General features: G+C 44.4%; 1 protein-coding gene across 1 annotated transcript in view; it reads right to left on the bottom strand.

Moving 5' to 3' along the window:
* LOC122921320 (embryonic protein UVS.2-like) overlaps nt 1-10,324 on the bottom strand; it is a 35,642-nt gene extending 25,318 nt beyond the window's left edge. The window contains exons 1-2 of the mRNA XM_044271297.1: nt 10,270-10,324; nt 9,680-9,831 (exon numbers count right to left, since the gene is read on the bottom strand). Of these exons, the coding sequence (XP_044127232.1) occupies nt 9,680-9,831; nt 10,270-10,324 (207 nt within the window). The remainder of the gene's footprint in view (nt 1-9,679; nt 9,832-10,269) is intronic.
* Between the last annotated feature and the right edge of the window lie 6,933 nt (nt 10,325-17,257).

The following is a 17,257-nucleotide window of genomic DNA, read 5'->3' as shown; positions in this document are numbered from 1 at the left end:
CCTGGTATATTGGTGCATCATTTATAATTCAAGTACTCTGTCATGTTAAATATTTACCATCCGATTTCTTTTATGTACACATCCGTATGTTCCATGATCTGCTGCTTCTTCTGCCACTACTATTGATACCTTGTGCCTATTATTACCCTACCCTTTCCACATCCACCCTGCACTGCTGCTGCTCCCAATTATAATGGAGAATTTTATAGGCTTGTTCATAACAAGCCACTTATTCTTCAGACATCTCTTGTGTGAATCATATGGGAAGGCATTCTGACCCCATCAAGAATTTTTGGATTCTTGATCCCCCAACAAGCCACTGAGATGTAGTTTTAAAAATACTGGTTTATTAACAAGGTCAAACATATGTTTATCCATAGCAATGTATGTATCACTTTGACATGATTTACTATTGCTGTCATTGCGCTCAAGAGCTTATAGATGTGGTGAAGCACATTTTCCTAAATATTCTAGTCCTACAGGGGTCAGTATTGGGCCCTATTCTCTTCAATATATTTATTAATGATCTTGTAGTAGGCTTGCATAGTAAAGTATCAATTTTCGCAGATGACACTAAACTGTGTAAAGTAATTTACACTGATGAGGACAGTAGACTACTACAGAGGGATCTGGATAGATTGGAGGCTTGGGCAGATAAGTGGCAGATGAGGTTTAACACTGATAAATGTAAAGTTATGCACATGGGAAGGAAAAATGCAAGTCACCCGTACATACTAAATGGTAAAACACTCGGTAACACTGACATGGAAAAGGATCTAGGAATTTTAATAAACAGCAAACTAAGCTGCAAAAACCAGTGTCAGGCAGCTGCTGCCAAGGCCAACAAGATAATGGGTTGCATCAGAAGGGGCATATATTCCCGTGATAAGAACATAGTCCTACCACTTTACAAATCACTGGTCAGACCACACATGGAGTACTGTGTACAGTTCTGGGCTCCTGTAAACAAGGCAGACATAGCAGAGCTGGAGAAGGTCCAGAGGAGGGCATCTAAAGTAATAACTGGAATGGGGCAACTACAGTACCCTGAAAGATTATCAAAATTAGGGTTATTCACTTTAGAAAAAAGACGACTGAGGGGAGATCTAATTAATATGTATAAATATATCAGGGGGCAGTACAGAGATCTCTCCCATCATCTATTTATCCCCAGGACTGTGACTGTGACGAGGGGACATCCTCTGCGTCTGGAGGAAAGAAGGTTTGTACACAAACATAGAAGAGGATTCTTTACGGTAAGAGCAGTGAGACTATGGAACTCTCTGCCTGAGGAGGTGGTGATGGTGAGTACAATAAAGGAATTCAAGAGGGGCCTGGATGTATTTCTGGGGTGTAATACTATTACAGGCTATAGCTACTAGAGAGGGGTCGTTGATCCAGGGAGTTATTCTGATTGCCTGATTGGAGTCGGGAAGGAATTTTATATTCCCCTAAAGTGGAGAAAATTGGCTTCTACCTCACAGGGTTTTTTTTTTTTTTTTTTTGCCTTCCTCTGGATCATCTTGCAGGATAACAGGCCGAACTGGATGGACAAATGTCTTTTTTAGGCCTTATGTATTATGTACTATGTAGGAGACTAGAAGGTTTAATATACCAATTTCAAGGCAATGGGAACAAATCTGGTTTGGCCCAAACTGGTTCAGGTCTGAACCAATTTTTTGGAAAAATTCTACCAACCTGAAACAAACCTCATCAGCGCTTCAATACTAATTGTGCAGGGTATTATGGCTGGCAGTTTGACATTGTATTAGGTACTGCCTCTGGCTTGCCTAATAATTGACCAAAGATGGCAGACAAGGAGACCTTCATCAAGACATTGGCACCCTCAGATAACAGAACTGATGATAGGTTACTGACTATAAAACCCTTAGATGCAATTTTCTCTGTTGACCATGGTTTTAAAAAGTCATATATCATACAAAAAAGGTGAATCATCAAAAACTATTTAACTTATTAGCAATAAAAACTCTAACTAAAGTTCTATATATAATAGTCTGGATACATTAAAACTGCATATTACAAAACACAATGTGTCCTCATGCCTGAATGTGCATGCTCGAATTTTACAAAACGTGGCCAGTGGAACGAAGCTTCCTTGTAGCCAGGAAACTAATCCTGTTTTTCCACACTGATCTAAACAGTCTATTCACTATGAAATGAATGAATGATAAACAAGTGCAGGGAAATATTTTCCAGCTCACATCTACCCTCCACATATCAATCAATTGATGACACCAGTACCTCCCCAGCCCTAAAGGGAGGCAATGAATGCTTTTTAAAACTCAATGATTGCTTTGAGTAAACAAAAGTATATTTTTGTTCTGTATAATTTACCATTGAGGAAACAGATAAAGCCATGAAGTTTCTAATTCACCTGTAACAGGCAATGGGTGTGGACCCACAGTGCCAACTAACCTGTTTGACTTGGAGCAGGCAAAGAGATAAGCACACCTTCACTGGAAGAATAGCAAGCTAGGAACCTAAAATTTAGGCATTCTCCTCTGGGGGGGGGGGGACTTAAATACCCCAAAGTTACCTACAATAACACAGGAAGATTAAGCGTTCAAGTGCGCTGTCCCTTTTAGAGCCTGGGTATAAGTCCTAAGGTAGAGGACATGAAAGGAAAGCACAGGCTGTGGCCTACAACAGAGGAGTGGGGAGTTAATGGGCACATGGAACACTGGCATCCAGACCCGCTGCAGATGAGAGCACATGGGTCTGCAGAGAAGGCAAGATGCAGAGTGGCTTAAGAGACGCAAGGCAACAGCGGACAGGGGCACCACCGTAACAACACCAAAAATTTCCATCAGATACTCTAACTAACCAAAATTTTTTACCATTTTTATGTTCTTTACACAACTCGAGCATTTTAGATGGCACATTTGAAAAAACAGATGCTGCCGAAAACAGCCGAAAAATAAATAAAAAAAACCTATGTTTTAGTGAACATTCGGACTCATGAGTTTGATAAATCTAGAACAATTGGCTTTATGTCTGGAAAGACAGCCAGCATGAGATGCTTTATTAATATGATTTAGAGAGCCCCCTCTGCTTATAGCACTGGACTCTAGTGATGGACAAACATCGGCCGGGACAATTCAAATATTAGCGAACCACACATTCGCGGCGGACCACATTAACTTTAATGGCAAGCGAACCTGATAAACTTTCAGGTCATATTTGCAGGCACCAGATACTTACTAGAAGTGCAAAAATAGTCCCACAACATGTACAGCGACATACCAGAGGGGGGTCATTGGCAAAAATTCCCACAAAAAATATGTATTTTAATCAGAGGCCAATTTTTTCAAAAAGATTTGTGGCTATTTACGGGCTGCAGAGTGCCTTTAGAGGGGTGTAGAACACTGTGCCTTGCAGTAACATGCATAGGAAGTCTGCTGTCAGTATGACATGCAGATGACAGGGGTCGCTCTTAGAATCTCTGCATACCTCACTTATTTGGGCAGTCACTAGGCCAAAACTGACCAAATAACTGAATTATCAACTCAGCCTTACAGGTCGATGTTAGCGTCAAGAGAAAGTGCAGTCCTTTTACACCCTCGTCAGCTGATTCCACATAGATGTCTACAGAACCTGTTCTATTGAACGCTTATACAAGAAAAGCCCCCCTGACAGAGTGGAGAGAGTGTCAGCAGTAAGTTTGTGTTGACATCACTGATTAATTTTTCCTTCCTCTGATCCGTCAGAACAATAACACTCAAAAAACGGATACTGTCTATGGAGCAAATGCCTTTATTCGGTCAGAATTTGCTAAGTAATCTATCAGCATTGCTAATGCAAAAAAAAAAAAAAAACAGGAGTGGATCTAAAACAGAGATAACACATGAATGGAATATTTGCATGTCTTCTGTGTTTTATAACCACTCCTGATTTTGGCTACCAAATCATAAGCCAATTCTGATGGGACCATAATGACCATACAGCTGCTACATAGACAGGATCCATTGTGCGTCTCATTTGTCCTTCCTTCTGACAGATCAGAAGAAATGTAAAAAAAAATGAGGATGTCAGTCAGGCCAAAAGCCAAAATAGTGGACCAGTCATAAAGTGGGGAGGGTGGTAACAGCATGAGAAGTCCACAGAGTGGACTTTTGACATAGTGGTGAGGTTCAAGCAGCATGAGGAGCCTACAGAGTGGCCCAATGACAGGGTCTGAAGGCGGAAGCAGTATGAGGAGGCCACCGACTGGCACAATGACCAAGTCTGGAGGTGGCGGCAGCAGCATTAGGAGAAGGCCACCGAGTGGCACAATGACAGAGTATGTAGTTGGCAGCATCAGGAGAAGCCCATCGACTGGCATAATGACTGAATCTGTAGTTGACAGCAGTATGAAGAGGCCAGCGAGTGGCACAATGATAAGTCTGGATGTAACAGCAGCATCAGGAGAAGGCCACCGAGTGGCACAATGACCGAGTCTGGAGGTGGAGGCAGCAGCAGCATCAGGAGAATACCACAGAGTGGCAAGGTGACATAGTGTGGATATGGAAGCAGCAGCAGCATCAGTATACCACAGAGTGGCAAGGTGACATAGTGTGGATATGGCAGCAGCATACAGATACCAGAGTGACAAGGTGACATAGTGTGGATATGGCAGCAGCACCATCAGGAGACCACAAAGTGACCCGGTAACAGAGTGGGGCGGTGGGAGGCAATACCAGTACCCGCTGACAAAGGTGTGTGAAAGAAGGAGCACTTGTTATCAGATGTGTGGCATCAGGCGGTTTGCAGCATCAGAGTAGTAGCTGAGGCAGGTAGCCAGAAGAAACAGGTCTCTTTTTTTAAGGTTTAGGTGAGGCGGTATGGATGATCCTATCAGATGTATAAGGCATTGGTGGGTGAAAATCCTGGCTGATTCATCTTGACAAAGGCCAATCTCTCCGCATTTTGGGTGGACAGGCGATCTCTCCTTGGAGTAACTATGGCCCCCGCCGCACTAAACACCTGCTCTGATGCCACACTACTGGCCGGCCAGCTTTTCTAGGGTAAACTCTGCTAGTTGCGGCCACAAATCCAGTTTGGCTGCCCAGTAGTCCAGCTGATCTTCAATGTGGGTTGACAGGGATGGATGCTGGCACAGAGAGGCAGTGGCCAACTGACTACATAGAATGTCTGCCATGATCAGTGTGGGGGGGGATACTCCACACTGAACACAGGAGGGAAGGGGAACAGTAACTGGGCCTGGAAACTAGGGAAGAAACAGGTCAACTCCTAGACAACCCTAATACGGGCCCTGACTACCAATCAATATGAATAGACCTTTAAGGCAGGAATATTCATATGCAAGATACCTAGGTCCTGATTTCCCTGGAATAAGTTAAGGACCAGACACAACCTATTCCTCCCCAGATGGACGAATGGAAGTCTCTGTCTCAGGCCCAGATACAACAACAGGAAATATAACAAATACAAACGCAACACTTAACTTCTGTAGAGATGGAAGAGCAGAAACACCAGAGACGACCTCACACCATCTCAGCCAAACCCAAATTAATCTATCTACCGCATAGTCAGAAGTGTGGGGTCAGACTATAAAGGGTAGAAGTGATAACTACAGAGCAAAGGGAAATGGTCATTAACCTTATCAACACTGAATAAAGAGAAATCAAGGAGGCTGTTAGATTCCTCCATGCTCAGCCATTCTCTCTGATCTCCTGATACCAGTCACCTGAGGGACCGTGACAGTACACCCCCCCTTCTACGGGTGACCTCCGGGCACCCAGGACCAACCTTATCAGGATGGCTATGTGAAAGGCTTTCACCAGACGATTTGCATTAACATTAGCCGCTGGAACCCACATCCTCTCCTCTGGTGTGCAGTTAGGGAGATATAACGTTCCTGCCCATGCTTTCTAGTCCACGTATCGGTGGTTATGTGGACCTTGCCATAGATGGCCATTGCTGCCACATCCTGTGTTTGCTGGGTGGCAGGTGCCACTGTCACTCCAGAAGAGGAGGAAGAGGCCGACATTGCAGCAGAAGAGGGAGCAAGAGGAGCCTGAGATCTTTTGTGGTTTTTGAGGTGTTTACTCCATTGCAGCTCGTGCTTGCATTTAGATGCCTGGCCATGCAGGTGCTGCTCAGGTTTAGAACATTTATGCCTTGCTTCAGGCTCTGATTGCACAGCGTGCAAACCACTCGCGTCTTGTTGTCGGCACATTATCTGAAGAACTACCACGCCAGGGAACTTCTTGGAGCTGGCTTTGGTGTGCTCAGTCACTGGGTGCGTTGGGCAGTAGAAGGCATACTGGCTATGGGACAGCCACTCTGCTTTTTCACCCTACTCCCTCTTTTGCTGTGTGGGTGGTGCTGTGTGACCACCACCTCTTCCTCCGAACTGCACACGTCACTCGCATGACCTTGATTCCATGTGGGGTCTAGGACCTCATCATCCTCCACATCATCTTCCACCCACTCTTAACCCCTGCCCTCCTTGCTGAGCTGCACACTGCAGAAAGCCGCAGCAGTTGTGACCTGTGTTTCATCATCATCAGAGGCGTGCTGCAGTGGTCCTTGCATGGCCACATCCTGAATCATAAGTGGTTGGGCATCGGTGCACTAAATCTCTTCCACTTCTGGAGCAGGGCTATTTGGACAGCCCACAGAAATCCTGCCAGCAGTGTCATCAAAAAGCATAAGAGACTGCTGCATGACTTGTGGCTCAGACTGCTTGGCTTATTTGCAAGGGGGTAAGATGAAAGACAGATGCCTATGGGCTGCAGGTGCCAACTCTGCACTTTCAGCAGGGGACCGGGTGGAAGACAATGTGAAGGAACTGGAGGCACTGTCAGCCACCCAATCTACTACTGCCTCTACTTGTTTTGGCCTCACCATTCGTAAACTGGTATTGAGGCCTACAAAATAACGCTGACGTTTTTTTCGTCTACGTGCACGTGAGGAAGGTATTTCATTTGGGCTTGTAGGTGGCATAGATCGACCACGTCCTCTCCCTGCAACAGGAGCTCCACCAACACCAGGGCCACGTCCAGGGGCATTACTATAGGGGAAGCAGGGGAAACGGCTGCTTTGGGGCACTGACCCAGAAGGGGGCCCATCCAGGAGGAGGAGGACTAAAAGATTTTGTCAGTGCCCCCTCAACAGTATTACACAATAAATTGATATACAGTGACAGTATAGACAGTGTAGAAAACGGATGGAACAGCTGCCTGGCCTGGTCTGAGAGAGCAATCTTTACTAGCCACAGGAATGGGCCCGTCATGAAAGGAAGGGGTTTTGAAAAAATTTACTGGGGCCCCATTCAAAAATTTGCTGTGGGGCCAGTCATTTCTATCTACACCACTGGCCACGTCCCATATTTGATGCTCTCCTCATTCTTTCAGGTCACCCACCAGTCTAACAGACGGATTAACAATCTCAATTTCACTGTCACGTATGCAGTGCAGGTGTACCTCACACAAAAATTAAGTATATTTCACCCACTGAACTAACAGACAAATTAACTATGTCAATTTCATGTATGCAATGCAGGTGTACCTCCGAAAACAATTGGGTATATTCCACCCACCAAACTAAAAGACTGATTGACTATATTTATTTCCCTGTCAGGTATCCAGTGCAGGTGTACCTCACACAAAAAATGGGAATATGTCACCCACCGAACTAACAGACTAGAGACTAGATTAACTATTATATTTTTGTGTCAGGGGTGCAAAGCTGGTGTATTGCACCCACAAATTTTTTTTATGCTGTAGGTCACCCACAAAACAAATTCCTAACACTCTCCCTCACTTCAGCTGGCTGCTTCCTGTCCCTGCACTACTCAGAGCTGATGGGCGGTGCTACACGTGATCCAGCTTGTATAGAGGCAGGGTCACATGATGCACCGGCCAATCACAGCCATGCCATTAGTAGGCATGGCTATGATGCCTTCAGCTTAAAAGCTTGTTGATTGGCTGCCCTGCATCCTTTCAACAAGCTTTATTAAATTCCATAACAACGAACTCGAACCCGAAATTTTGCAGTAAAGCTCGGGTTCAGGTCCAGCTCCCTGAACTCGCAAAGTTCGGTACGGACCCGAACTTTACAGTTCAGGTTCGCTCAACACTAATCTTGGGTTGACCTGGTGAAGGTGCGTTCTTTGTAATATGAAAAGTTCAGTGACCCCAAGGCTTCTGGCCTGTGGAGGAGCTTTTGTCTTGGGGTACCCTGACTAATACTCCTTCCTGGTAGAGGGCTGATTTTCCATATCTACTGTAGATTATCATTTCTTTACTATTGAGAAAAAGGTATGAAAAAGTTTACTGGCTACTGAACCATAGATGGTGAAGTAATATGTATCTTTGTGCTGTTTTGTTTTAATATGTTGCATAATATGTTCCTTTTGTAATAGGATGATAAAAAAAACTACTGTATTTTGGGCTCCAGAAAGGGTGCGAGGGTTTTGGTTATTATGGTTAAAAAAAAAACTATATAAAAAAAATTGGTGTTATGACGGTGGCGGAATAGTGTATAATTTGTAGAGTAGTAAATATGTAAATATTGTGTGGTGTGAGATTGTATCAAAGTGGGAACTAAGAATTTTGGGGGTCATTTACTAAGCTGAAATATGCCTAAATTAGGCGTTCTTTAGGCGCAGATGGCAGCACAATGGTTACTTGCGCCGCTATCTGCAACTTTGCCCCGCTTATATCAGGTCTAAAATTGTGGGCAGGGAAGGGGATGGGCCGGGTGGCCTGTCTCAGTCATCATTTTCTATGCCTGTTTTAGCTTCCGAGCTGTCTTACATTTAGAACTGTCGCTGAAAGTTATGGCGATCTACATACCTCTTCATAACTCTAAAACTCCGGTCTTTATAAATATGGCCCTTTGTCTAAATTTTATGAGTGGGAGACTGGTCGGTAAGCATTTAGTGTTATGAACTTTGTTATGTCAAGTAGGATATTGTTATTCATTATTAATAGTAAGTCCTACCTGGACTCTGGCCTTTCTTCAGTTCATACCATGTTCTTCATCCCATGGACTTCTGGACAGGCACACTGGAACACTGTCCTCTACTGTCTAAATATGCCCTCTGTGTTTACTCTTGCCCAGCATTTAGTGTAATTGTCCTTCACCAGTGTCCAAAACATCACTTTTGTTAAAATGAATGAGGTGTGGATCCAAAAGGATTTTAATACACCTCCGGTTGAGGCTAATATATAGATCTGCCATTGCTAACGGTGCCCCATCATGCCACTCTCTGCATAACTACCATCATGTTCTGAACTGTATGGTTTCTGCCATTATGCCATTGCCTCTGTTTAACTTCCTACTATAATGTTCTCTACCGCCTGGCTGCTGCTGCCACCATAATGCTACGGCCTACTATCATGTTCTGTATTATACGGCTGCTGCTTCTGTCACCGCAGCTCCAACTCCCTGCTACTAATCACCCTACTGCCATCACAATTTCTGATAGACAGCCACCACTTATACCACTACTACTACTATCCCTAAACCGCCGCACATACATCTACATCCTTGTATGTTCCATGATATGTTGCTATCACTGCTGCTAATATTGAGGCCACATTTGACTATTACATTACCCTTTCCACATCTACACTTAATTGATGCTGCTGCTAATTAAAAGAGAGAATATTTTATGGATTGTTTAGAACAAGCCACTCTTTCAACTTACACGTTTTAGGCAAGAGTATGTTGCCGTATTTGTGTGAGGGGAGGCGGGGCTAGAGCTATTTTTACTCGCTGCGGCACTTGCAGGTTGCCGACAGCTCGTTTTGCAGGACAACTTGTTCACGTCACTTCCGGATTCATCAGCGTGGTGTGCAGCTCAGGGGCGGTCAGCGGCAGTGCGTTGTTTGTGGCTCTCGGAGGGTATCGGTAAGATCGAGGAGGGTTGGGTAATAGGGGCAGCCAGGTCTCCATATGCGCAGGGTCGAGGTTCTACTTACCAGCCAGATGGATCGCACAAGCTTCAGCAGTAACTATCGATCCTCTTCAGCCTAGTGCAAGCTCTCCATCTGCTGGCCACGAATTGTACTGCACGCTCAGCAATATTCTTTTACTGTTAACCATGTAACTACTGGGAATTCAACACAATGGCAATGAAGCGATCAAAGGGGGGAAGGGAGGGTCGCATGGTGGTGCGCCGCGTCCAGCTTGCTTCTCCTAAAGGTGGTAGTGTTTTTATGTGGCCCAGGGGGTTATCTGTATTATTGAATGACAAACGGCGTTTGTATACTGTTTCCCCAATAGGTTCGGAGTTACCGCAAGTTCTGGATTTAGGTCCAACATCATTAGCTACAACAAACCTAAGCACCATCTTCGCAACAGGAGAGATGTAAGCCTTTTTGAGGGGGCATAAAGGGGCCATGGTCAGGGTTGTAAGGAACAAGGATCAACTTCTAATACTTTGTTCTCCCTTCAATTAGCTGCGTAATTTCTTACAGCATTCAGGCGGCAGTCAGGTATTATCAATTGTGGTGGTAGATAAAGGCACGTTCCACATACACCATGCATTAGTGGTGGTAGGGGAAAAAAATTAAATAAAATAATAATAATAAAAAATAAAAAAAGGGGGTACATACACAGTGGGGTCTGGCAAGTAATACGACGCTAAGATTTCTGCATGTTAGCAACTCCACCTCATTTATAGTCACGTTGGTTACTGTCACGATATCAGGCAGTATTTCGGCTCTCTTGTCTACAGTCACGTTTAAGTCCTGTCGCGACTACAGGCAATCATACGTCTGTCATGTCTACAGACATGTTAAGTCCTGTCACAACTACAGGCAATCATACGTCTGGCACGTCTGCAGACATATCAAAGTCCTGTCTCGACTACAGGCAGTCACACATGTATCTTATCTTCACACACGGTTAAGTCCAGGCACGACTACTTGTAGTAATATTTCGATCACATGTTCAGACTGGGTGGAGGCCTAGCAGCTACAAGCAGTAATTCTTACGTCTGTCACGGCTACAGCCTCAGGTCTCACAACCAGAGGCAGTATTTATGTGTTTGTCTGGTTTAGTTTCTGGCAGCACGCAGTCACGTGGACCTCTGGGTAATCACGTTCTGGGTCATTGTTAGTAATTCTTCATGTACAAGACAGCTCGGGTGGCCTCTGCACATTATCGCTCACAGGAGGCGTTCTCGGTGTATGGGTGGTGGCTGCACGAGCAAGTATGTTATATTTATGGTGTTAATCATGTCATATTTTTTCATTTAGAAACATGTCTCAAGAGTCCCTCGGGGGTGATACAGGAGTGTCATGTCGCATTCAGGAGAAGACGTAAGGCCGTCTTTAAGATCTAGGATGGTGCCCAAGTTGACAGCAGAGCTTACCCGAAGAGGAATTCCATTCCCAGCCCCTGCTAGGAAATCAGAACTGTTTTGCTTGCTCTCTTCAGAGAGGGTTTAGGCCAGGTGAGGGTACCCATTTAGACCTCTCTCACCCAACTGCACAAGGCCATTAATTCCATGGCAACGTCTATGTCGTACTTCCATCCCAGATTGGTGTTCATTTACTAGTCATCCCGCCCAGGTGCCAGCTAGTAATAACCCAGGCCCATCAGTCAGCAAAACGGTTCAGGGGTTCAACAAATTGGGACAGCCTATCAAGTATTTTGGGAAATCCCAAATTTGCAATAACTAACTATTCTGCATGTCATTATAGTCAGTGTCGCCTATTGCATTTATGCACGATTTGTTTCAGAGCACATCCCCACGTGGCTTGTACGCTAAAACATCAGGACGCAGCATGACTAGGCGTGGTGAATGTTGATTTGTTTAGTTTATTGCTAAAAACTCATCCTGATTCTAAATGGGTCCAATTCATGGTTAGTGGCTTGACCTATGGTTTTCATACAGGTCTGGTGTCTCTTCCACAATCCACCTATGAGTGCAAGAATTTCGTCTTCCAGAGACCCCGTGGCCATATCACAGCTCATTCAGGCTGAATTGGACAAGGGGTATCTGATGGTCCTTTGAAGCATTCAACCTTCGAATGTTGGAGGGTCAACCCTGTCGGGGTAGTCTGCGGGAAATTCAATAATAAAAAGAAATTCATTTATGATTTGTCAGCCCCACATTCTTTACCCATACCCAGCCTTAATTCCTTAATCCCGTCTGAGGAATTTGCCATGAAATACGCTTCAGTTGATGAAGCCATTCATTTGATACTGACGTTAGGTAGGGGGACCTGGTTATCCAATGCGGACATTACAGACGCTTTCAAGTTACTCCCAATTCAACCTGAATTGTGGCAATGGCATGTTCTGAAATGGCTAGGTCAATATAACTTTGCGAAGAAACTGACGTTCGGTTCCAAGTCTAGCACTTGGATTTTCAATCAATTCGCCCGGGAATTGCATTGGATTTTACAAGATTAATTTTGTTTTAATCATGTTATCCATTACATGGATAATTTTTTGTTGATCGAAACCCCTATGCAGGCACCTCAAGATCTGCAGGTATTACAGTCAGTATTTGCTGACCTTAGAGTTCCGATAGCCCCACATAAGGTGGAGGGTCCCAGTACCTCAATCAGTACCTCATAGATAGGTTTTGCAGATATCTATGGCACCCACTGGTATGCTGATCTGTGGCCACCGGATATTATTCAGTTGAGGTTTTTTTCCGGCTGTTCCCCCTTGTTTGAGATCTACCAATAGTGGGCACGGCCCGCGTTTGGGGTTCACTGTGGGAGAATTAGACAGTTATTTTTCTCACGGATAACAAGCCTTTAGTAGAAATTCTTGAAAAAAGTAGATCAGACTCCAGGCAGATCATGTCTTTTGTCAGGAGGCTGGTCTGGCTGTCCCTACGACACAATTTTCACATTAGGTGTGAACATATCAGAGGGCACAATAACGTGGCTGCGGATGCATTGTCTAGGCGTAACTGGTCACTCTTTTTCCAGGTATGCCCACAGGTGGACCGGATACCGTTGCCTGCCCCCGACTCAACCAGTTAGTGATGGATTAGCAACTCGCCTTGCTACCGCCAGGTCTCTCATGTCTAAAGCCTTGTCCAGCAATACTCGGAAGACTTACCAGATGGCCTGGGGGTTATTCAACGACTTCAAAAGGTCTTATTCACCACCAGGGGTGGATAATATAACTTACCTATTGGCTTTTGCTGCATTTTGCCACTCTCACCGTAAGTTGACATACAGCACGATTAAGTTGGACCTAGCTGGGATACATGGGATACAACATAATTTGTATATGCTGCACCCTGATCGACCCTCCTTGTTCTTAGCACATCCGATAAGGATGTTATTGAAGGGTATACAGAAGGGGGCTGTTGAGGTTCGTCCTTCCCGTCAGCCGTTTACAGGAGCGATGTTCAGGTTACTGTCCGATAAGCTACTGAGGAACCCATTCTGTAAAAATGTTAGCTTATTGATCAAGACCGCTATGTACCTAGCCTTTTACGGTTTTCTGAGACCAGGCAAATTTTCTTGTGCCGCTAATTGTAGGTACTATTTAAGGAAAAATCAGTTGACTTGGGATGGTTCCTGTTATACCCTTACCTTAGCCTCTTCAAAGACGGCCCTGGTGGGACAACAAGTGGGAGTTAGGTATTTTTTCCACTAATAACAGGTGGTGTCCAGTGAAGGCTTTACGGGAATGGTTGCTTTTTCCTTTAAAGCTACCCCTGGCAATTCTCCTCTGTTATCGCTCGGGCGGCGCCTTTGAGTACCCAGAATTTTATGAGATTCATTTGGATATTATTGAGCAATGTAGGAGTTGTTCCCAGCACGATAACAGGGCACTCTTTCCGCATTAGAGCAGCCTCTGCGGCATCCAAACATAATGTTTCTATGCATATCATTAAACAGTTAGGCAGATGGAAGTCAGCATTCTATACGCGATACATACCTGATCCACAATGTGAAATGTCGAAAGCTTTCAGAAATCTGGTCTTGTAAACAATATCATTAAATATAATCACCTGAATCTATGTCTTGTGGTATTTTGGCCTGTTCAGCATACCTTCCGTTCAGCAGTTCCGGCATAACTCTACTGCTTTCATAGCTGAGGGATGTAGGTAGGTGCATGACTCATAGCCGATCCGAGCGCAAGTTTTAGGCAAGAGTATCTTGCCGTATTTGTGTGAGGGGAGGCGGGGCTGGAGCTATTAAAACTCGCTGCGGCAATCGCAGGTTGCCGACAGCTCGTTTTGCCCCACCCTCCCTAAAACCCTTTTTATTTTAATACCTCAATGGGGTAGGCCTCTTCAGCCTACCATCCGTTCAGCAGTTTCGGCATAACTCTACTGCTTTCATAGAGGAGGTAGGTAGGTAGGGGCATAACTCATAGCCGATCCAAGCACAATTAGCACATATGTGTGTAGAAATATGGATAGACAATCTTACCCAGTTAAGACATACATTTTTGGATCCTTATGCAGAACAAGTCCCTCTTTATTATGATAATAACATGTGTGTATTCTGGATGCTTGATCTCAACAAGCCACTGTTTTGACCATAATACTGTGTGTGTTTAGATACCATCTGTCCTTGCTAAGGGACAATTTTTGGAAGCTTTCTAATATAAAAAAAAACATAATGCATATGACTGCACAATATGTTTTTACACATGTTGCTTGTTAATAGAGATGTCCCGAACTATTCGCCGGCGAACATAGCTTGTTTGCGTTCGCCACGGCGGGAGAACATATGCAATGTTCGGTCCGCCCCCTATACATCATCATTGAGCAAACTTTGACCCTGTACCTCACAGTCAGCAGACACATTCCAGCCAATCAGCATACTCTCCCTCCCAGACCCTCCCACCTCCTATCAAAAAGCAAAGACAGCATCCATCTTAGATTCATTCTGAAGCTGCAGTGTCACAAATTTGACTAAGTTGTAATCGCAAATTTGCAATACAGGTTATATTAATCGCATTGCGAATTCAACTTAGAGCTGGGTTCCTAATGGTTGCAGTGGCGTTGCTATGGCTGGTGTCACCCGATGCGGTAGAAAATTGTGTCACCCCTGCCCCCCCCCCCCGAAGCCATAATAAAGAGATAAAGAGAAAAAAAAAAGAAGTCACTAAGGCCTCTTTCACACGGGCGTCAGTATTTTTGCCCGGATAAGAGGCGGGTGCGTTGCGGGAAAATGCGCAATTTTTCAGCGCGAGTGCAAAACATTGTAATGCGTTTTTCTCTCGCGTGAGAAAAATCACGCATGTTTGGTACCCAAACCCAAACTTCTTCACAGAAGATCACATGCTCCAATCACATGGTCCATCACCATGGTGATTGGAGCATGTGATCTGACATCACCACAGGTCCTTTAGCCCACAGCTAATAAAGAAGGGACCGGGAACTACGCGATTAAGAGGATAAGGTGAGTTAACTTTTTTATTTTTTTTAACCCCTCCAGTACTATTATACTCTGCATTCTGTATTCAGAATGCTATTATTTTCCCTTATAACCATGTTATAAGGGAAAATAATACAGTGAATAGACTGTCACCTAAAACCCATGCGTGAAAATCGCACCGCATCCGCACTTGCTTGCGGATGCTTGCGATTTTCACGCAACCCCATTCATTTCTATGGGGTCTGCGTTACGTGAAAAAAGCAGAATATAGAACATGCTGCGATTTTCACGCAACCCCATTCATTTCTATGGGGCCTGCGTTACGTGAAAAACGCAGAATATAGAACATGCTGCGATTTTCACGCAACGCATAAGTGATGCGTGAAAATCACCGCTCATGTGAACAGCCCCATAGAAATGAATGGGTCAGGATTCAGTGCGGGTGTAATGCGTTCAACTCACGCATCGCACCCGCGCGGAATACTCGCCAGTGTGAAAGGGGCCTAAGTCAGCTCCAATCAGATATCTGCATAGACCCAGAGTCTTGGTCTATGTGCAGATATCTGATTGGAGCTGACTTCTTATTTTCTCTTTTGCACATAAACGTTTAAACTATATTCCTTAGTAAAAATGACCAGTCCACACCATGTGGGTCTATATTTATGAGGGCCCCCCTGAGCAAAGATTAGTAAATGTGGCCGGGTGGCCCTAGCCCACAGTTTAACCCAACCCCTAATGTCTCCTGGCCTGGGGCCGTCACTATAATAATCGACCAGTAATTTATGAATGGGGTTAGGTTATTAACTTATTATTGGGGTATTATTAAAATAATTTGGTCTATAAAGTCAGAGCCGCTCTACCTACCCCCTCCTTCCGGCACCAGAGACTCCTGAAGGGCAGCTGCTGCGGCGCCCCACCACTCACCAGGCTGCAGTGAGTCACACCCCCGTCCCCCTTTACCACGTGACAGCGCGACTTGCTTGCTTGCGAAGTTTAGAAGTTAAACTTGTGACTTGAGTGAGAACTCCTGCGCCGGCGGGTTGCAGGTGACACCCCATCAGACTGGTGTCATCCGCTGAGGCCCGCACCCACCGCACCCCCCTCATAAAGCCACTGAATGGTTGTGTTGCTAGAATATAACGAAGATTGAGAATATAGTGCTATATTCGTTATATTCGTCAATTCTAGCAATACAACCATTATGAACTCAGATCTAAGTTGAATTTGCAATGCGATTAATGCAGGTTATATTAATCGCATTGCGAATTCAACTTGCCACACTCTGCGTCAACTACGTAATTTTCCATGGGAGTTTTGCCATGGATCCCCCTCCGGCATGCCACAGTCCAGGTGTTAGTCCCCTTGAAACAACTTTTCCATCACTATTGTGGCCAGAAAGAGTCCCTGTGGGTTTTAAAGTTCGCCTGCCTATTGAAGTCTATGGCGGTTTGCCCGTTCGCGAACATTTGCAGAAATTCGCGTTCGCAAAATTCGAAAATTTTATGTTTGCGACATCTCTACTTGTTAACAGTCAACCATAAGTCTACTTTTTGAACAGATTGATCATCTATGCTATGCACTGGACCTATACCTTCTTCAGGTCACATTAGCAGACAGCCATTAATACAACCGCCATTTCTCCACAATATCACATACACATTTACGAAAAATAAAAGAAAATTCAGCATTATAGAAGATGCAATTAGTAACTTTATTTGTAAGACTTTTTTTTATTAGATAGCATTATATGAAGGACTGAAAAATCATATGAAAGAATTTCTTAATCTCAATACTAACATTAACTATGATTTTCTAAAGTAAAAGAAAGTCGAGAACATCACGTAAATATAATGTTAGTGATGATGTAGAGAGAACTGGTAGAAATGCACAATATTTTGGGGCCTGATCATCTTCAG

Source organism: Bufo gargarizans, chromosome 11 (genome assembly GCF_014858855.1).
Source record: "Bufo gargarizans isolate SCDJY-AF-19 chromosome 11, ASM1485885v1, whole genome shotgun sequence".
Classification (NCBI taxonomy): Eukaryota; Metazoa; Chordata; class Amphibia; order Anura; family Bufonidae; genus Bufo; species Bufo gargarizans.
The sequence above is the reverse complement of the archived record's forward strand: the minus strand, read 5'-3'. Positions and strand labels throughout refer to the sequence as shown.